At 45.2% G+C, this 18494-nt stretch overlaps 1 protein-coding gene across 2 annotated transcripts in view; it reads right to left on the bottom strand.

The window, feature by feature from the left end:
• Positions 1-18494, bottom strand: part of ARIH1 (ariadne RBR E3 ubiquitin protein ligase 1) — a 2944219-nt gene that overhangs the window by 2483638 nt on the left and 442087 nt on the right. For both annotated transcript variants that reach the window (XM_044077451.1, XM_044077453.1), the window contains exon 2: positions 10770-10837. In XM_044077451.1, coding sequence (XP_043933386.1) covers positions 10770-10837 — 68 coding nt within the window. The remainder of the gene's footprint in view (positions 1-10769; positions 10838-18494) is intronic.

Below are 18494 nucleotides of genomic sequence, written 5' to 3'. Positions count from 1 at the left end.
AGGTCCGCTTGCCGTACCTGTCCATGGTCCTGGACTCTGTTAGGAGGATGAACAGATACAGAAGGATCAGCCAATTCCTTCTTAGTGGCTGCTGCTACCACCATAGCATCAACTGAAACACCTTTGGTGAGAAAGGATTTGTCATCTGGTGCAGAAATAAATTTAGAAGGCCTCCTAGGGGTAGGTTCCATTGAATCAGGAGCTGCCCATGCCTTTCTAGCCACTACCTCCATTAGTGGGTCGAAAGGGGGAGACACCCAGGAGATGGATGGGCGAGATCCAAAGGCGTCAAGGTAAACCGACTCGTCCTCGGAAGGTATGAGAGTGGACCAATTTCCCCTCTGTCTTAGGATCTCCAGGATGTCTGAAAAGGAGACATCCTCAGAGGGGGATCTGGGGGAACCTTCCAACTCATCCAAGTCGGTGTCCGATGTGACAGACTCGGGGGAGTCTATGTGCTTCCTCTTGCACTTTCTTTTCCTAGGGGGTTCCCCTGAAACTTCAGGGGAGCCCTCGGAAGAGGAGGAGACACCCAAGGTGGATACCCTACGCTTTGGATCTCTGCTGTCAGGTGTGGGAGGATGGCCAGAGACCGTAACAGGCACTACAGAGGGAGGAGCCGCAGAACTTAACCTTGGAGTGGACACTGGGTCCAGCACACTCATCACCTCGAAGGCTCCCCTATCAGATACCAAAGGTAGCCCCGGCTCCGAGGAGACCGGAACCGACAGAGAAGGCTCCGAGAATGATGTCGGGGGCCCAACTAACCAGAGCCGAAGCTCCGAGGGGGAGAGCGGGGTCAGACAAGGGTCCAATGCCACTCGCCCCCTCGGAGCCGACAATGGAGTCTCGGCGCCCGGACCTCCCCACGGACGGAACCAATGAAGAGGTCGGAGCCGACAACACCGGAGCCGAAGGAGGAAGTATCGGCTCCGACGTGGGCAAGGTCACGGTTCCGACAAACTCCGGCTCCGAACTTGAGAGATGAGTCGGAGGAGGAATGGATAGCTGTATCGAAGGAGCCACAGTCTGGTGAGATGGGCTCTGGAGCATTTGGGCCAGCGTCTGAGAATTTATGAGTCTACTGACCACCCTCTCGATGTCGTGGTCGGACAGCCTGGATGACCTCGATGAATGAGTCCTATGACTCCGCTCCGATTGGAGAGGGGACCTCGGAGCCGATCTGATGGACTCTAGCGAAGGGGACCTAGAGCGCTTGCGCGCTGGGGTCGGCTCCGATGATGGTTTCAGAGCGGAAACCACTTTGCTCGACTCGGAGCCAGACGGAACCAAGGTCGGAGCCGTCTCGATAAAGCCAGCTCTCGGCTCAGAAGCTGGAGCCGAGGGTTTGGCGGTTTTTGACGACTTCCCCGAGCCAGACTTGGACGGGGAGTCATCAGGCTTTAACAAGCCCCTTAGGATGAGCTTGTTACGCCTTTCCTGCAGGACTCTTGAACTAAATCCGTGACAAACGGAACAAGAGTCCTGCAGGTGTAAAGGCCCCAAGCAATAGACACAAGAAGTGTGACAGTCTGTCAGAGACATTTTCTGACAGCACGAGTCACACTTCTTGAATCCCGAAACCTTAGGGTCCTTTGACATCCTGACAAAAAAAGAAAAGGAACACAGTCAGTCCACACACACACATTTATTTAAGTTAAAGGGAACTGACTAAAAACCCACACACACACACTGAAAGGGGTGGGGGAAAACTAAGAAAAAGCCCGTAGGCCCAAGATAAAAAAACTAACTAAAGAAGGGGAAAAAGGGCTACCGAAAAGTAAGGCAGTTAGAAGGGACCTAAAGAAGGTAAGTAACTGGAAAAAAACTACTGAGACTGAATATATATATGAAAAAAGCACTTACTGACCAGAGCCGGTAAAAACAGACTACCTCACAGCGAAGCGGCAAACGAGATCTGGGGAGTTAGCGCATGGTATTGTGGGATATAGGGCTGCCTCGAGCCGGTAAAAATAGCTCTCGAGCTATAGTATAGGCAGAGTCAGAACCAAGGATCGGTTCCAAACCCATCCAGCAAGAATGAAGGCGAGAATGACAACTTAACATTTTCCAGTACATCAAGAAAAGAGGAGTGGGAATCCTGGGGCATGGTGGGTGATCTGTAGCAAGCTACAATTTGTATTGCAGTTTTGCCCAGAGTTAGTTGCACTTGGATAACCTCGGCTGCATTATGCTGAGCAACTAGCCTGGAGGTGTGGATATCCTTAATGAATATGGACACACCTCTGACTTTGGTGTTCCGGTCCAGGTTACATGGCCAAAAAGTGTGGTATGAGTTATAGCCCAGTAGTGCAGAGGTGCTCTATGGAGCCTTGAACCAGGTCTCAGTCACTGCACAGATATCGATGTTCTCCATTTTAAGGAGTGCCTCGAGTGAGTGCATTTTGAGATTTAGACTTCTAGCATTGAGTAGCATCACACTCAGTTTTTGCTTGCCTGTTACTGTTACGGCGGTGAATTTGTCATTTGAGCCTTGCCTAAAAAAGGCACTACAGGGGCGGCAAGAACCTTAGCCAGTATCCGGAATCCCAGGGGTGACAGGTGCAGGCCATCTCTGGCAAAGCATCGTGGTCTGTCGACCATGTTATCCCAGGCAGACAGACACTGGATGCCTTTAGAATGGCACCAGAAGCTTAGCCAATTGTTGAAGTCAATCATTTTGTCCTTGTACTGCGGCATCATTCTGGGTGATGGCAGAATGCTATTCAGGGCTAGGATCATGCCTGCATGGGCTACAAGATCAGAGAGCTCTTCCATGTCTCTTTTCATGTAGTCCAGGGAAGTACGTCTCCGGTCGTTCACACCAACATGGACAATGACAGAGTCATATTTGTATTTGTTGTTCTTCGTGTTTCACTGTTGCAGTCATTACACTTGGGTAGAATCCCAAAGCTATGGATGGGGGGATAGAATTAAACAGCATTAGGAGCAGCTATAAGGCCCTGCAGGACTGCAGTGGCAAAGCCTGCCCTGGATTTAGAAGAGAGAGGTAAATGGTAATGTTTTGTGAATGTATGAACTGAGCTCCAAGTAGCAGCTTCTAGAAAGTCTCTGGAAGGAACCCCTCAGAGAGGCTGCAGAAGTAGAAGCACCCAGGTGGAATGGGATCTGATCCCCTTGGGCACAGGTTTACCATGGTGCATGTAGCAGAAACGAATACAAAGGCTTATCCATTTTGAAATAGTCTGCTTTGATATAGCCTTCCCTTCTGTTCCTGCAGCAAATGCCACCAGTAGTTGCTCAGACTCTCTTAGAGATTTTGTCCTGTTTAAGTAGAATCTTAGTTGTCTGTGTACATCCAATGAATGCAGAATTCGCTCCCCCTTGTTTTGCGGATTTAGGAAAAAAGTTGGCAGGTGAATGGTCTGGTTAAGAGCCACACTGCATACCACCTTAGGCATAAAAGAAGGATTGGTCCTGAGGGCCACCTTGTCCGGGTAAAAGATAATGAAGGGCTCCACTGCCATGAGAGCCTGTAGTTCTGAAAACTTTCTAGCTGAAGTGACTGCTAAAAGAAAGGCAGTCTTCCAAGTAAGACATTTTTATGTCCGTAGTAGCAGCTGGTTCAAAAGGAGGTAGAGGTTTTTTCCAGCACAAAATTTTGAGGTCCCATGCAGGAGTCAGTGCTCTCCTGGGAGGTCTTAAATTTTTGGCCCCTCTGAGGTACTGCTTTAGCAGGGGATGAGAAAAGAGGAGGCTCTGTGTTGTAATGAGCCGAGATGTCAGAAGCATGGATTTTTATAAAAGAAAAAGATAGGCCATTGTGAAGCATCAGTTAAATATTGCAAAATCTGAAAAATATTGGGCATTGCTGTGTTTATTCCTTGTGCTTGGTTCCAAGCACAGAATCTCTTCCATTTATCAGCATAAGATTTTCTAGTACTAGGCCTTCTAGCCTCCAAAATGACATCCATCACAGGTTTACTGAGAGATGTGATTGGTGAAATTAGTTGATTAGCCATGCTGCAAGATTCAGAGTTTGGAGCGGAGTGTGCAGAATGATAGTTCTGCTGAGACGATAGATGGTGTTTGAGGCAAGTACCACGGAGGAAGGTGTGACATATTCCTTAGAAGCGGGTAACAGTGTTGGCGAGGCCAGACCAGAGCAATTAGAATAATTTTTGGTTTTTCCTGTCTTTTAGTAAGCAGAGGCGGAGGAGGAAAGGCAGAGACTGATAGGTTTTTCCAGCTGAAGGATAGAGCATCAACTTTCCAAGCTTTTTTGTGATTTCTTGTGCAGAATTTGTCCAACTGATAGTTTTGGGAAGAGGCAAATAGATCTATGTCTGGGCTCCCCCATTTTCGTGTCAACATGCTGAAGATTAGTGGATCTCATTTCCATTCGTGTGGGTCCATAATATTTCCGCTTAGATCATCTGCCAGAGTATTTTCCTTTCCTGGCAGGAATTGAGCTTGAAGATGTATTTGGTAAGTCAAGGCTGTGTTCCACAAGGCCATGGCTAGTCTGCAAAAGGGGTAGGAGTGGGTACCCCCCTGCTTGTTTATGTACCACATAACTGTGGTGTTGTCCTTCTTTATTAGTAGTTGTTCTGGATGAAGGAAGTCCTTGAAGGCTGGCAGAGCATTCTGTACAGCTAGCATTTCTTTCTGGTTGATATGTAGATGCATTTGATTTGGGCTCCATTCGCCCTGAATGCATCTCCCTGCCAGATGACCCACCCCAAGCATAGTCTGATGCATCTGTAGTCAGGGTTTGGGTGGCAGGGGGTGGAGTGAATGGCAGTCCCTTGTTTTGGTGACATGCCTCTGCCAAACCAAAGGAACTTCTGTTGCAGGCAGGGAATGAGAGGAATCAGTTTCCAGGCTGTGACAATGTTGACTCCATAAGCTTTTTAGGTAGCATTGAAATTTCCTCATATGCAATCTTGCATATGGAATTAGTAGAATGCAGGATGCCATGAACCCCAAAGCCTGCAGAATTTGTCTTGCAGCTAGCTGGGTTTTTGTTGCCACTTGTTTGAAGTATGTTGTCAATTGAATTTGTTTGTCTGGCGTGAGGTAAGACATCTGGGCAGTTGTATTCAAGCTTGTACCCAGGAATGTAGTTATTTGAGTGGGTACCAGTTGTAATTTCTTTTTGTTTATGGTGTACCCTAGGCATGTTAGAAGCCTTTTTAAAAACGCCAGATGTTGAAGAAGAGTGTCCTTGTCCTCTGCCTGAATGGGACAATCGTCCAGATATGGGTAGATTTGAATGTTTCTTTGTCTGCAAAATGCAATTATTGGTGCCAGACTCTTTTTGAAGACCATGGGCGCGCAGTAGATAAGACAAAGGGCAGTGCAGAGAACAGGTAATGCAAATAGCCTGCTTTGAAGCGGAGGTATCTTCTGCAAGACTCCCTGATTGGGATATGCAGGCATGCCTATTAAGTCTAGAGTTACCAACCAGGCATCCTTGCCTAGCATAGGCAGTAACTGCTGTAGACTCAGCATCTTGAATTTTGGAATGTCCAGGAAAGTATTCAGAATGTATAAGTCCAGAATTGGACGCCATGATTTGTCTTTTCTGGGTACCAGGAAAAGTCTTGAATAAAAACCTTGCCCTTTTTCCTTTTCTGGTACTGGTTGAATAGCCCCCATATCTATGAGGGACATGACTTGTTTCTGGGTCTCTGCCCACTGATTTGGGGGCAGATCTGGCCATCCGTTAGGAATTGGCAACGTGTGGAAATGAAATCTGTACCCCTGGGATACTATATTTAAGACCCACTTGTCGTGGGTAATTAGCCGCCAATTTTGAGCATGAAGTGCTAGTTTTCCCCCCAAAGGGGCTGCCAAAAGTTAAGTGCTTGGAAATATCAGAGGAAAGTCACTGAGACTGTTTACTGCAGGGTGGTGCTTTGCTACATCCTGATTTGAAGGTGGAGGTACCCCATTGTTTTGTCCTGTAAGACCCTTGTGACTGAAACCTGGAGCCTTTAGAGCGTCTGGGTTTGACCTGAGCGGTTCTGTTGGACACTGGAAAGGACCAATTCTTAGGCCAGTGCCTACTGAACCTGGGTGGCTGCACTTGCAAGAAATCTTTGACAGTTTGCACAGATTTAGCTTTGTCTTCCATCTTTTTTAAAACCTCTTCTGCCTTATTACCAGACTGTCCTGCTGTAAAGGAGCATCCAACAATTTAGCTTTAACATGATCAGGCAGTTTTTGCTCCTTGAGCCAAGCATGCCTTCTTATCACAGATCCAGTTACGGCGGCCCTGCAAGAGGCCTCCAAGGAATCAAAACCACACTGTAAAGTATGCTTTCCGACTTGTTCAGCTGAATGCAATAAATCCTGTAAACTCTATTTTCCACACAATCAGAAATCAACATAATTTTCTGTTTCAGTAAGCCCACAGCATGCTGTTGATATTTAAGCCTATGAAATTGGCAGTTTAAAGCCCTGATTGCCAGGGTTGCAGACGTATAAACCTTCTTACCCCATCTATCCAGCGCCCTGGAATCTCTATCTGAAGGGGTAGGATTTTTGGCTGTGGAAGCCTAAACACCCTTGGGACCCAGAGAAATATTTTCAGGGTCAGCAGCAGGATTTTTGAAAAGAAATTTGTGGGAGTCAGGAACCCTGTAGTATCTGTCTGGCTTACTAGGAGCCGGAGGCAGGGAATCAGGAGCCATGCTGAATTCTGAGAAAACATCAAGAATGTCTAAAACAGGAGGTATAGCCAAAGGCCTATGCTGAGGAAGAAGAAAATCCCTAAGCCTCTTTTTGGATTCTGAAAAGTCAAGACTCTCCCAATGAAAATGTTCCCTTAAGGTATGCAAAGTCTCTCCGAAAGAAAAATCCTCAGGAAGAGAAGCAGAAGGGATGGATTCCTCTGCATCAGAGTCCTCAATGTGGAACAGAAAATTCCTGATCAGAAGAGGAATCAGAAGAAATGGAAACCTGATCTGAAGATTCATAATCAGTACCTTGCTTAGGCCTCTTAGCGGGGGGGGGTTTAAATACTCAGCCATTTTGATCATTTGTTTTTTTAGGCATAGGGGTCTGAGCACGTGGCTCGTGCGTCAGTTTTTTAGACATAGAAGTAGGTTTTGGCCTTGTTTTTGATGATTGCGTTGGTTTAATACACAAACGTTGAGGCCTGAAAACACCCTCAGAAGCCGGTGCCTTATCAGCGGCTCCAGACCCACCCAAGGAAGAGACATCCAAGGGTTCAATACTTGCAGAATCTCGCGACATACCGAACTCCGAATGGGTCTCGGTAGAGGCCTGCAACTCAAAAGTAGCAGGTCATCAGGGGCTGCGAAAGCCCCTCACTGAGTACCGGCGAACCGGCGACTGGCTTAGGAGAAGCTTCATCGTCAGTTTTGGACCTCGGCGGTCTGTCTCTGTCTTTTTCCTTGCGTTTTTTGTGAATTCCGGTAGTCGGATTGCTAACTGACGACATTTCAGGATAGTTAAATCTTGAACCAACGTATTTATACGCAAAAATATACCGACGCTTAATAGTGCGTTGGTTAAATTTAGCACAAAACCAACAGCAAGGCACATTGTGATCAGGGCCTAGGCAAGGAATACAGTACAAATGAAAATCCTTATGAGGTATTTGCTTCCAAGTAATACAATTATTAACTTTTACTGACATCGGTAAGGAGCAAGAAAAAGTTTCCCCAACGGGGTACTTAGCTTTAGTTTGAAGACTTCGGTTCTGAAACTCAAAAACGAAAATTTCAGGAGTCGGCCGACCGGCACTTGTGAACTGCTTCTGCTTCGGGCACCGCGCGGCAAGAAAGTCTGATTAAAATGGTGTCGGCTGCATGTTTTATACCCCTGACGAACTGACGTCATGGAAGAGGAGACAGCAACCGACCTAGGACCCAAGACTTTGTTATTCAGGCCGACTGAGGGCAACCTGCCAGCAGATTACCCTAATGTAATGACTGCAACAGTGAAACACAAAGAACCACTGGTTCAACAGAGTCAGGAGCCTTCCAAGCCTGCTGAGCAATCAGTTTATGTCAATGGGTGGGGCAACCCAGAAGGTAGATGGTCAAGCACCAAAGGCCTGCAAGTACATGGATTCCTCAGAGGACGGGTCTTTGGGCTTCAAGTCACCCCTCTGTTTAAGGATCTCAAGAGCATCTCCAAAGGATGCATCTTCTGGAGGTGACTGTGGGGAACCCTCAACATCATCGCAATCTGTCCCCCTCAGTGATTAATTCTTCAGGAGAATCAAGGTGTTTCCTCTTAATTCTGAGGAAGCTTTTCACAGGGAACATCTGAGGAGGACTTGGAAGAGGGTGTGCCTTTGACAGGCAAGTCTTGAGACCCTGGTGCTTGCTTGTCCAGGGGCAGAGGTTAGCGGCAGAACTGAAACACCTGGGGTCACAGAGGTATACTCCAGTAACCCAGAAGCCACCTGTGAAGCAGCAGTGGCTAAAGCTCTTTCCATATCCTGAAGGGGAGAGCCCCCTGAGGAGGAATGGGAGCACAGAACCAAGGTCACACCCCACCCCGAGAGCCCCTCCTGGCAGACTGGAACCGGGGAAGGGTCCACTGCCACCGTAGCCGTAAGAGATACAGACGGCTCCATAGAAAAACTCTGAGCAGACATGTACCCTCTGTGCACAACGGCAAAGACACAGTCCTGGCGACTTGATGCTGCCAATGGCACTCAGGGGGCCAGAGCCATACTCTGTGTCAAGGACAAAACTGTAGTCAGTGTCAAAGTCACTGGGACATGGGAAGTCAGAGCCAATGGCTCTAACGTCTGTGCTGAGGTTACAGGAAGAGAATACTTGGATGTGGAAGGAGAAAAAACACCTGCTCCAGAAGGGAGAGGGGACTTAACAGAAGAGGAAAGACTCCGGGCTGCCAAGATCTGGTCCACCAACCTAACATCTATTTCAGAAAGACTTCTGGTGCAGCGCATCGAAAAGGCTGTAGGGGACTCAGGTCTCTCTAGAACTGGACTAGGCAATTATCCATGGAAAGGGTCTATAGCTGGCAAATAGGCAGACCTGGGTTCTGAAACCATCATCAGCTTTGGCACAGTCTTGTTGTATCATGGGGAAAACCGCTGGCACTGAAATCGGAACCATAGAGGTGGTGGGAGACAAATTTAGGACTCTGAACCACAGACATAGCCAGTGTAGAAAACACAGAAGAACTTTGCTGTGGTGGAGACTTTGATCGCTCTGAAAGCTTCAGAACCTTGGTTTTTGATTCCATGGATTAACCCTCAAAGGCATGCTTATGCTTTTTAATGGTCTGTGTCAAAGGAGATGTCGGCACTGAGCGAGAGGACTTGGAGCCGGAGACCGAAGGAGATGTCGGCACTGAGCGAGAGGACTTGGAGCCGGAGACCGAAGGAGATGTCGGCACTGAGCGAGAGGACTTGGAGCCAGAGGCCCGCAGATACTGGTCAGCCTTGGACAAGGCTTCCTCAATAGGGATCAATTAGAGGAACTTAGAGGATCAATTTATTCTTTCTCTCTGCCAGGGTTCTATTACTAAAACACTGGCAAATGGAACAATCCACTCTCAAAGGGTAACACCCAAACAGTAAACACATTTTTCGTGAGAGTCTGAGTTTGGCATCTCCCTGCCGCACTCACTATATTGGTTAAAGCCTGTCATAGAAAATTTAGGTTTCTCTACCATATCTCTATCAAAGGGAAGGCAGAAGGACAGAAAGATAGCTCACACAGATACACACACACAAACACACTAAAGTAGAGAAAGTCTACCAACAATGGTAGAAAAGGTACCACAACTGTAAAAATAGAGAAGGGACTACCAGCGATGGTAGGGTGACAGGAAAAACTACCAGCGGTAAGAAAAAAATCACACACTCGAGGGTAAACCAGACAGATCAGGAAAAAAGCTATCAAGTAAAAAGGATATAAAATAATTTGAAAGCACTTCGCTGCGAGAGTGCCAGCTGACGCGTCTTACTCGCAAGAGCAGCAAACGAGATCTGAGGTAATGTGAAGTAGGGCATTGTTGTAGACTTGTAGCCCAAGATTTTATTTGGCTGATGAGAGCTTTACAACGTCTGGATCAGTTCTGAGGATCGGAATGGTAACCCATCAGTCAAGAACAGATGAAGACTGACATCATCAGATCAACTTTTACGCTTACATTTTTCAGCAGGAATATCAGTATCACCACGAAACAATATTTTCAAACAAGAGCAGATTTAAGTAAACTCTTGTGAAACTATTTAATTGCCAACCTGTTAAATTTACTAAAAAAAAGTGGCTTGAAACTAAGTTTTATGTTTATATAACAATGCTTGCATACACAAGGATGCATAGTAACACTTTTTATGTAAAAATAAAACTTTGTTTCATTGCATTTTAGACATTATCTTTAAATCTGGCTGGCTCAACTATCAGCACAAAAATCTAATGACCTAATAAGAGCATTCTTCACCCAAAAATGCCCAACAAACTTGACAGCAAAATTACACAATTGGACACTCTAAATTGGCCCTAGGAGTGAGTGCATGTGTGCGCCTTCTGTGGAAGGTTGGGTGCCGGGCTGTCAACTCAACACTGTAAAACTCCACTGCTAATCAAGAGCAGACAGATGATCTGCTGTGGCAACCCCTAACCAGGAAAAGCCGAAAGAAGTAGTAGTAGTCCAACCAAAAAACGATAGACTATGCATATGTGGGCTGAAAATAACAGTTCTACAATGTCTGTAAAAAATGTTAATGCCATAACAAATATTCACAGTCCAAAAAGCAGAACTTGCATTACAATTCATGAAGTTCTTACCTCTCCATTAACTTTTCCTTGTCCCAGTTGAAATGACTGAGAAGTATTCGTGTTATAGTTGCTGGGTTCTAAAATAGATACAAAATAATTGTCAACTCTTTTACAGTAGTTTTAGCAACTATTTTACATATTTAAAATTAACAAAATAAAAAGTCTATACCAGTAGCTTTAGCAATCTGTCACATCTTTACATTTAAGATAAACTAAGAAAAGGTGTAGAGTCTTCTGCATCTACGAAATATGATACTAAGCCTAGCAATGCACTGCTCCAGTTGCACTTCCTAAAGCTTTTTTTTAAACATCTTTACTGCATTATCACTTGTGACATACCTTTGAGATGTATTTTTCTACAAGCTTCATTCAGTTTAACTAATCCTTCATAAATGGTCAACAAGAAAACAGTATAATTGTGCAAAAATGAACATTAACAGTAGACATCCTACTGATCACAATTGCAGTACTTCAAACTGTTCGTTTATTTCGGCAATTAACCTGGACATCTAGCCAGGGTACCAAAGCCAACATCTTCCATACAGCCATACGTATGACTCAATTCCTTTGTCATAAGGGTACATAGTCTGAGTATTAGCACTCATACATCTACTTATCTCCAAGCTTGTAACCCTGCAGAGGCCTGAGAAACAAAGCAAACTGGTCAGCTGAGAGAAGCTAGGGAGGTAAAGAATACTGCAACAGGAATCAGTAGGACATCTACAGTTATGGTCAGCTCTTAAACAACTGTAATATGTCCTTTCTTAAACCACTGTTGCAGTACTCTAAACTGTGTGGTGATTTCCAAAGTTTAAGATGTGTTAAGGGTGATGGGAAAAGAGTCAAGAAAACTGTCTAGTAATCCAGAGGGGAATGACCTGTCAAAGGCTACTCTAACATAGAAAAGAAATCTACTCTGTATTGCTTAGTGAAAGTACGCACCAAAAACCAGGCAGCTGCTTCTAGAATCGCTAAGAGTCAGGCCCCCTGTAAAAAGCTACAGTTGAGGTCACAGTCCTAGAGAATGAGCCTTTGCTGGAGATGGTAAGGATTTGCCATGCAGCCTGTAGCAAAACAAATGGATTTAGAAGAGTCTTTTTTAAAACTGGGTTTCCCAACTCGGAATCTAAGAGACCAAACTGGTCAGACTTGTGAATATCCTTGGTTCTATCTAGGTAGGACCTGAGCTGTTTATGCAAAACCAAAGAATGTTGAATTATTTCTCTTTTTTTGTACATTAGGGAAGAAAGTGGGAAGATTTTAATTTATTTGACATCTGGTTAATGGAAAAGTCTGACTGGGTGGAAAAAAAAAAGTTATGGACCTACTACAACGTTCGATGTTTGTAGTTCATCTCGCCCTTCATTCTTACTCTTGGGATCAGAGCCGAACCTCGGCTCCGACTCGGCCATACTCTAGCTCGAAAATTTATGGTTGGCTCGTGGCTAGGAGGTATCCCATGATGCATCACTAACACAACCAAGATCTTGTTTGCTGCAAAGAGAAACATACAGAGACAAAGAACAAACCAAGTCAAAAGGACTAACATAACCAAACAAACAAGAGACACTCTACCCCCAGGTCCTCACGGAGGGGGCAGGAGGGTGGGTTCATAAGAATGAAGGGAGAGATGGACTACAAACATCGAATGTTATGCTAGGTACATAACTTCTTTATGTTCTGTAGTCCTATCTCGTCTTCATTCTTACTCTTGGGAAAGCGTCCCTTGCAACTTCCTCTTGGGTGGCTCATTGGAAAATGCTCCTGAATACTGTGGAACCAAAGGAAGACCTGTTCCTGGAAGCCATATCCAATTTGTGGAGAGTAATGAATGTATGAGGTAAAGCCCATGTTGCTGCAGCACGAATGTTATCTATTGGAATTTTTAGCCTGAAAAGCTACCAAGGTAGACAGACCTGGTAGAATGAGCTTCCACCTTGAAGGGAAAATTTTTGCCACTGGATGAACAGACAAAACAAATGCAGCTGGAAATCCAGTGAGATAATGTGACTTTAGAAACTGGAAGGCCCTTCCTAGTATATGAAAAGGAAACAATTGATCTGACCTTCTGAAATCTTTAGTTCTGTCCAGATAAAAACGCAGTTGTCTATGCACATCCAGCTGGTGAAATTTGTACTCTGCCTTATTATAAAAATGAGGGAAGAATTACAGGCAATTCAATAGACTGATTAATATTGGCTTGAGAAGAAACCTTAGGAATAAAGGAAGGCCTCGGCCGTAAGGATACCCTATCTTTATGAAACACCAAATAAGGAGGCTTAATTGAAAGAGCTTGCAGTTCAGAAGCCCTTCTTGCAGAAGTGATCGCCACTAAAAATATAGTTTTCCAAGATAAAAACTTGAGGTCACATGTAGCTGAAGGTTCAAAAGGGCTTGACGTAAGTTTATGGAGAACAAAATTCAAATCCCATGGTGCCATCGGATCCATGACTGGGGGTCTTAACAAGGTGGTCCCTTTAAAGAAGGCTCTACACAGCCTATAAGCCATAAGACTAGGTTCACTGGCCAAATGAAAGGTAGAAATCGCTGCCAGTTGAACTTTAATAATGGCAGCTGCTGAACCTTGGTTGAATAACTGCAAAAGGAAATCTAAAATGGCAGAAATGGGAGCTGAGTAAGGATCCAGGTTTCTCTCATGGGCACAAAAGGAGAATCTTTTCCATTTACTGGAATAAATTTTTCTGGTAGAAGGTTTCTGAGAGGATGTCAGAATGTGTACAACGTCGGGAGAAAAGTCATGAAGCCTGACTAGGGATGGAATTGGAGCAGCCAAGCTGGCAGGTTGAGGAGTGTGGAGCAAGGGATGGAACACACCTGACATATGCATCAGCAAATCTGGCACTGGCTCCAGAGTCCACGGTTCGTCCATTAGATGAGGTCTAAGAAAAAGGAACCAAATCTGTCGAGGCCAGTAAGGAGCAATTAGAATCATTTTGCTTCCCAAGGATAATGCTTTCTGAATTACCTTCGATATGAGGGGGAAAGCAGGAAAAGCATAGAGAAGTCCCAAGGGCCAATTGTGAATGAGTGCATCTCTTGGTGTTTCCCCTTCCGGGGGAATCGTGGTGAAGTAGCTGCTGCATTTGGCATTGAGAAGGGAGGCAAACAGATCGCAGCAAGGCTGACCTCATTTGCGAAAGATTTGTTCCGCAATACGTGTCTTCAGAGACCACTCGTGAGGCATCATAATAGCTCTGCTGAGCCAGTCTGCTATGACGTTGGATTTCCCCAGGATGTGCTTTGTGATCAGGAAGCGCTGGGAAGACACTGCCCACTCCCAAACTCGAAGGGCTTCTCTGCAGAAGAGGTAAGATTTGGTGCCACCTTGATTATGTACCATACCACCAATATATTGTCCGAGTGGATTGCAAATTGTCCCTACAGGGAGAAAGCTGTGAAGTGCTTGCAACACCAGAAGCACTGCTCCCATCTCCAAGACGTTGATATGCAAATGAGCCTTGTGTTCCTGCCACGTACCTTGGACTGTTCTCCCTAGATAATGCCCCCCTCCCCCAATCTGAGAGACATCCGTGGTGACGGTGACAATGGGGGGGACAAACAGTCTGCCTGAGTTCAGATTGCTGGATTGGGTCCACCAGCGAAGATCCCGTTTGCACAAATCTGTTATCAGGATGGGATGAGACAAAGGCGGATACTGCAGTGACCCACTGGGCAAAAAAGTAACCACTGCAGGACCCTCAGGTGCAGTCTGGCTAAGGGACTAATGTTATTGTCGAAGCCATTGTCCCTAACAACTTGAGCACCACCTTTGCTTTCGCTTTCTTTAGAGTAAGCAAGCTCAAAACTCGTTCCCTGAGGTTCAGAATTCTTTCTACGGGAAGATAAGCCCTCATTGTGATGGTGTTTATTTCGGCGCCAATAAAATTCACATTCAGAGGTAGATAATGCAGATTTTTGCCAATTTACTGTAATACCTAACTGCAGGCAAGTTGAAATAGTAGCGTCTCTGGCCTGTTAACAGTAGATGCCTGGTGGTGGCAGTCAGGAGCCAGTCGTCCACGGAAACACTTGGAATCCCTGACGTCTCAAGTGAGCCGTGACTACTGCCATGCATTTGGTGAACACCCTGGGGGCTGTGGTGAGTCCAAAGGGCAGGGTGAAAAACTGAAAAAGACTGGCTCCCAGCCAGAAGCGTAAATGACTCCTTGATGCCCTGTCCATTTTGATATGGTAGTATGCATCTTGGAGGCCTATAGAGCAAATCCAAACGTCTTTCCCTAATGGGGGTATCGAATGTAATGTGACCGTTCGGAACTTGGACTTCTGTACAGATTCGTTCAATTTGCTGAGATCCAAGATGGGTCTCAAGTCCCCTGTTCTTTTTGGCACCAAAAAGAATCTGGAGCAAGTCCGTAATTCTAATTGGTCTGCGGGGATGGGTTAGATGACTATCTTTACGAGCAACCTTTGGACTTCGAGTTGCTGAATCCCTGTGACTGGGTGGCACATCTGGGATTCGTCTGGTCACAGGAGCTGGAGAAGAAAAGGGAATATGGTAACCTCTGGTAATTATCTTTAATACCCACTTGTCTTGAGTGATATCATGCCAGGCTTCTAGGTATAAGCTCCAGAGACGCACAGTCGGGCCTCCTTTCAGGAGCGCCGATAGGGATGACCACAAAAGGAATCACGGTCTCCCTGGTTCTGCGGGCCTCCTCTACCCCTAGGGCGGCATCTACCGTTATTTCCTCCTCCTCTGCCTCTGGAGAAGGAATCACTTTGTGCGTCCTGAAAAAAACCTCTGCGACTTTTTAAACCACATTTTGCTGCCCCCTTCTGCCCCTTCGGATAGGGTCTAGAAGGAAAGTTCAGTTGTGTACACTTATCATAAATGTAGATGTTCAAGTGTATTCAATGTTGCAGTCATTACATTTGGTTAATCTGCTGGCAGGTTGCCCTCAGTCAGCCTGAATAACAAAGTCTTGGGTCCTGCGTCGGTTGCTGCCTACTCTTCCATGACGTCACATCATCAGGAGTATAAAACATTCAGCCAACACCATTTTAATCAGTTTTTCTTGTCCTATATATATATATATATATATATATATATATATATATATATATATATATATATATATATATATGTGTGTGTGTGTGTGTGTGTGTGTATGTATATATATCTATATCTATATATATATATATATATATATATATATATATATATATATATATATATATATATATATAAACAGCAATATAAGAAAATGCACTTTTAGCAACATAAACTTTACCTTCATCTAAAAGCAAATACACCACAAAGGCTTTAGAGTATAGTGAAGGAAAGAGAAGTTATAGAAAGTACAGTTTTGTACCTACCATAAATGTAGATGTCCGAGAGGAATGCATCTGCAGTCCTTACAAATGGGTTGTCCTGTCGTCAGGCAGCCGTTTGGTCAGCCGGATTCCAAAGTCTGGGTCTGGCTTCGGCTGGTGTCGCACTTCACCCGACGTCATTGCGGCAGTTATTCGGGTATAAAGGCATCAGCCGACGCCATTTTCCTCAGTGTTTCTTGCCCCAGATGCCAGGTGCCCTCTTGGTAGGCTAAATTTGGATAAATGCCAAAGTTTCCAAATAGTAGAGAGCAAACACACAAAATAAACATGTATGCACATATATACAAACAAATACACCATAATAGATCCCCCCCAAGCTAGCTGAAGATTGGTAAGTACCCTAGGAGTACCTCAGAGGGAAAGGAGGGTGGGTAATCCTGACTGCAGATGCATTCCTCTCGGACATCTACATTTATGGTAGGTACAAAACTGTACTATGTCCTTCAAGGATGCATCTGCAGTCCTTACAAATGGGTAGAATACCATAGCTAAACTAGGGGGAGGAGGAAATGAGAATAGATTATGGTGTAGTCAGGATCCCTTGCAAAACAGCAGTGGCAAAGCCAGCACGGGATCTAGAGTATAGAGGTAAGTTATAATGTTTGGCAAATGTATGCACGGAGGTCCAAGTAGCAGCCTCTATAATGTCCTTGGTAGCCACTCCTCGTAAGAAAGCTGTGGTAGTGGCTGTGGCCCTTGTGGAGTGAGGCCTGATGTTCTCTGGAGTTTTCTTTCCATGGTAGAAGTAACAAAGTCTAATGCAATTTCCTATCCATTTGGAGATTGTCTGTTTAGAAATTGGTTTTCCTTCTTTTCCTGTTGCATAAGCTACCAGAAGCTGGTCAGTTTTTCTATTGTTTTTTGTCCTGTCCAGGTAGTAGCGTAATTGCCTGTGTACATCCAAGGTATGTAAGAGCTTATCCACCCTGTTCTGTGGATTGGGGAAGAATGTAGGAAGGTGGATAGCCTGATTTAAAGCGACTCTGGATACCACCTTAGGCATAAATGTAGGATTTGTTCTCATGGACACTCTATCTTGATGGAAGATCAGGAAGGGTTGTACTGCCATTAATGCTTGTAGTTCAGAGACCCTTCTTGCTGAAGTTATTGCCAGCAGGAAGGCAGTCTTCCAGGATAAGTATTGCAAATCTGCTGTAGCTGCTGGCTCGAAAGGAGGTAGAGTCAGTTTTTCTAGCACAAAGTTCAAGTCCCATGCTGGCAATGGAGGTTTCCTGGGAGGTTTTACATTTTTAATTCCCCTCAGAAACTGTCTGAGCAGAGGATGCGAGAAGACAGGAGGATCCAAGCTGTATTGTGCTGAAATAGCTGATGCATGTATCTTGATGGAGGAATAGGACAGGCCTGTGTGGTAGAGCTCAGCCAAGTACTCCAGGATGTTGGCTATGTTCACCAGTGTCACATCTTGCCTTTTGCAGCACTCCAGATGAGATATCTTTTCCATTTTGCTGCATAATTCTTTCTTGTTGAAGGTCTACGAGCCTCCAAGATTATGTCCTTAACCCTTTGGGATAAATTTGGGTTAATTTCTGTCATGTAATGTTCCAGGCAGTTAGCTGCAGAGTTTTTAGGCTTGGATGCAGAATGTTGTAGTTGTTCTGTGTCAGCAGTAATGGGATCAGGGGTAGTTTCCATATTTGTTCCTGGGACATGCTCCTCAGCAGTGGATACCAATGTTGTCTTGGCCAGTCTGGGGCTATCAGAATGATCCTCGGACGTTCCTCTTTGATCTTGAGAAGCACCTTGTGCATTAAAGGAAGTGGTGGGAATGCATATGCTGTCAGGCTTTTCCAACTGAAGGATAGGGAGTCCACCTTCCAAGCAAGTGGGTGGTAAGTCCTTGTGCAGAATTTCTTCAACTGGTGATTGTATGGGGATGCAAACAAGTCTATTTGTGGTAATCCCCATTTTCTTGTGATGGCTTTGAAGATGTCCGGATGCAGCATCCATTCGTGGGCATCTGTTGCAGTTCTGCTTAATATGTCTGCTAGAATGTTTTCCTTCCCTGGTACATAAATTGCCTGTAACTGAAGGTTGTAACTCAGAGCCACATCCCATAGGTCTAGTGCCAGCCGGCATAGGGGGTATGAGTGTGTGCCTCCCTGTTTGTTGATGTACCACATAACTGTGGTGTTGTCTGTCCTTATCAACAGCTGGCCCTCGTGGAGAAGAGGTCTGAATGCCTGGATTGCCAATTTTACTGCCATCATTTCTTTTAGATTTATGTGCAGATGCAGTTGGTCTTGAGTCCATAGGCCTTGAATGCACTTGTCCATCATGTGTGCCTCCCAACCGAGGTCTGAGGCATCTGTCGTGATAGTTTTGTCTTGGATGACTTTT

This window comes from Protopterus annectens, chromosome 7.part0 (assembly GCF_019279795.1).
Source record: "Protopterus annectens isolate FY-2018-M chromosome 7.part0, PAN1.0, whole genome shotgun sequence".
NCBI classification, from domain to species: domain Eukaryota; kingdom Metazoa; phylum Chordata; order Ceratodontiformes; family Protopteridae; genus Protopterus; species Protopterus annectens.
The sequence above is the reverse complement of the archived record's forward strand: the minus strand, read 5'-3'. Positions and strand labels throughout refer to the sequence as shown.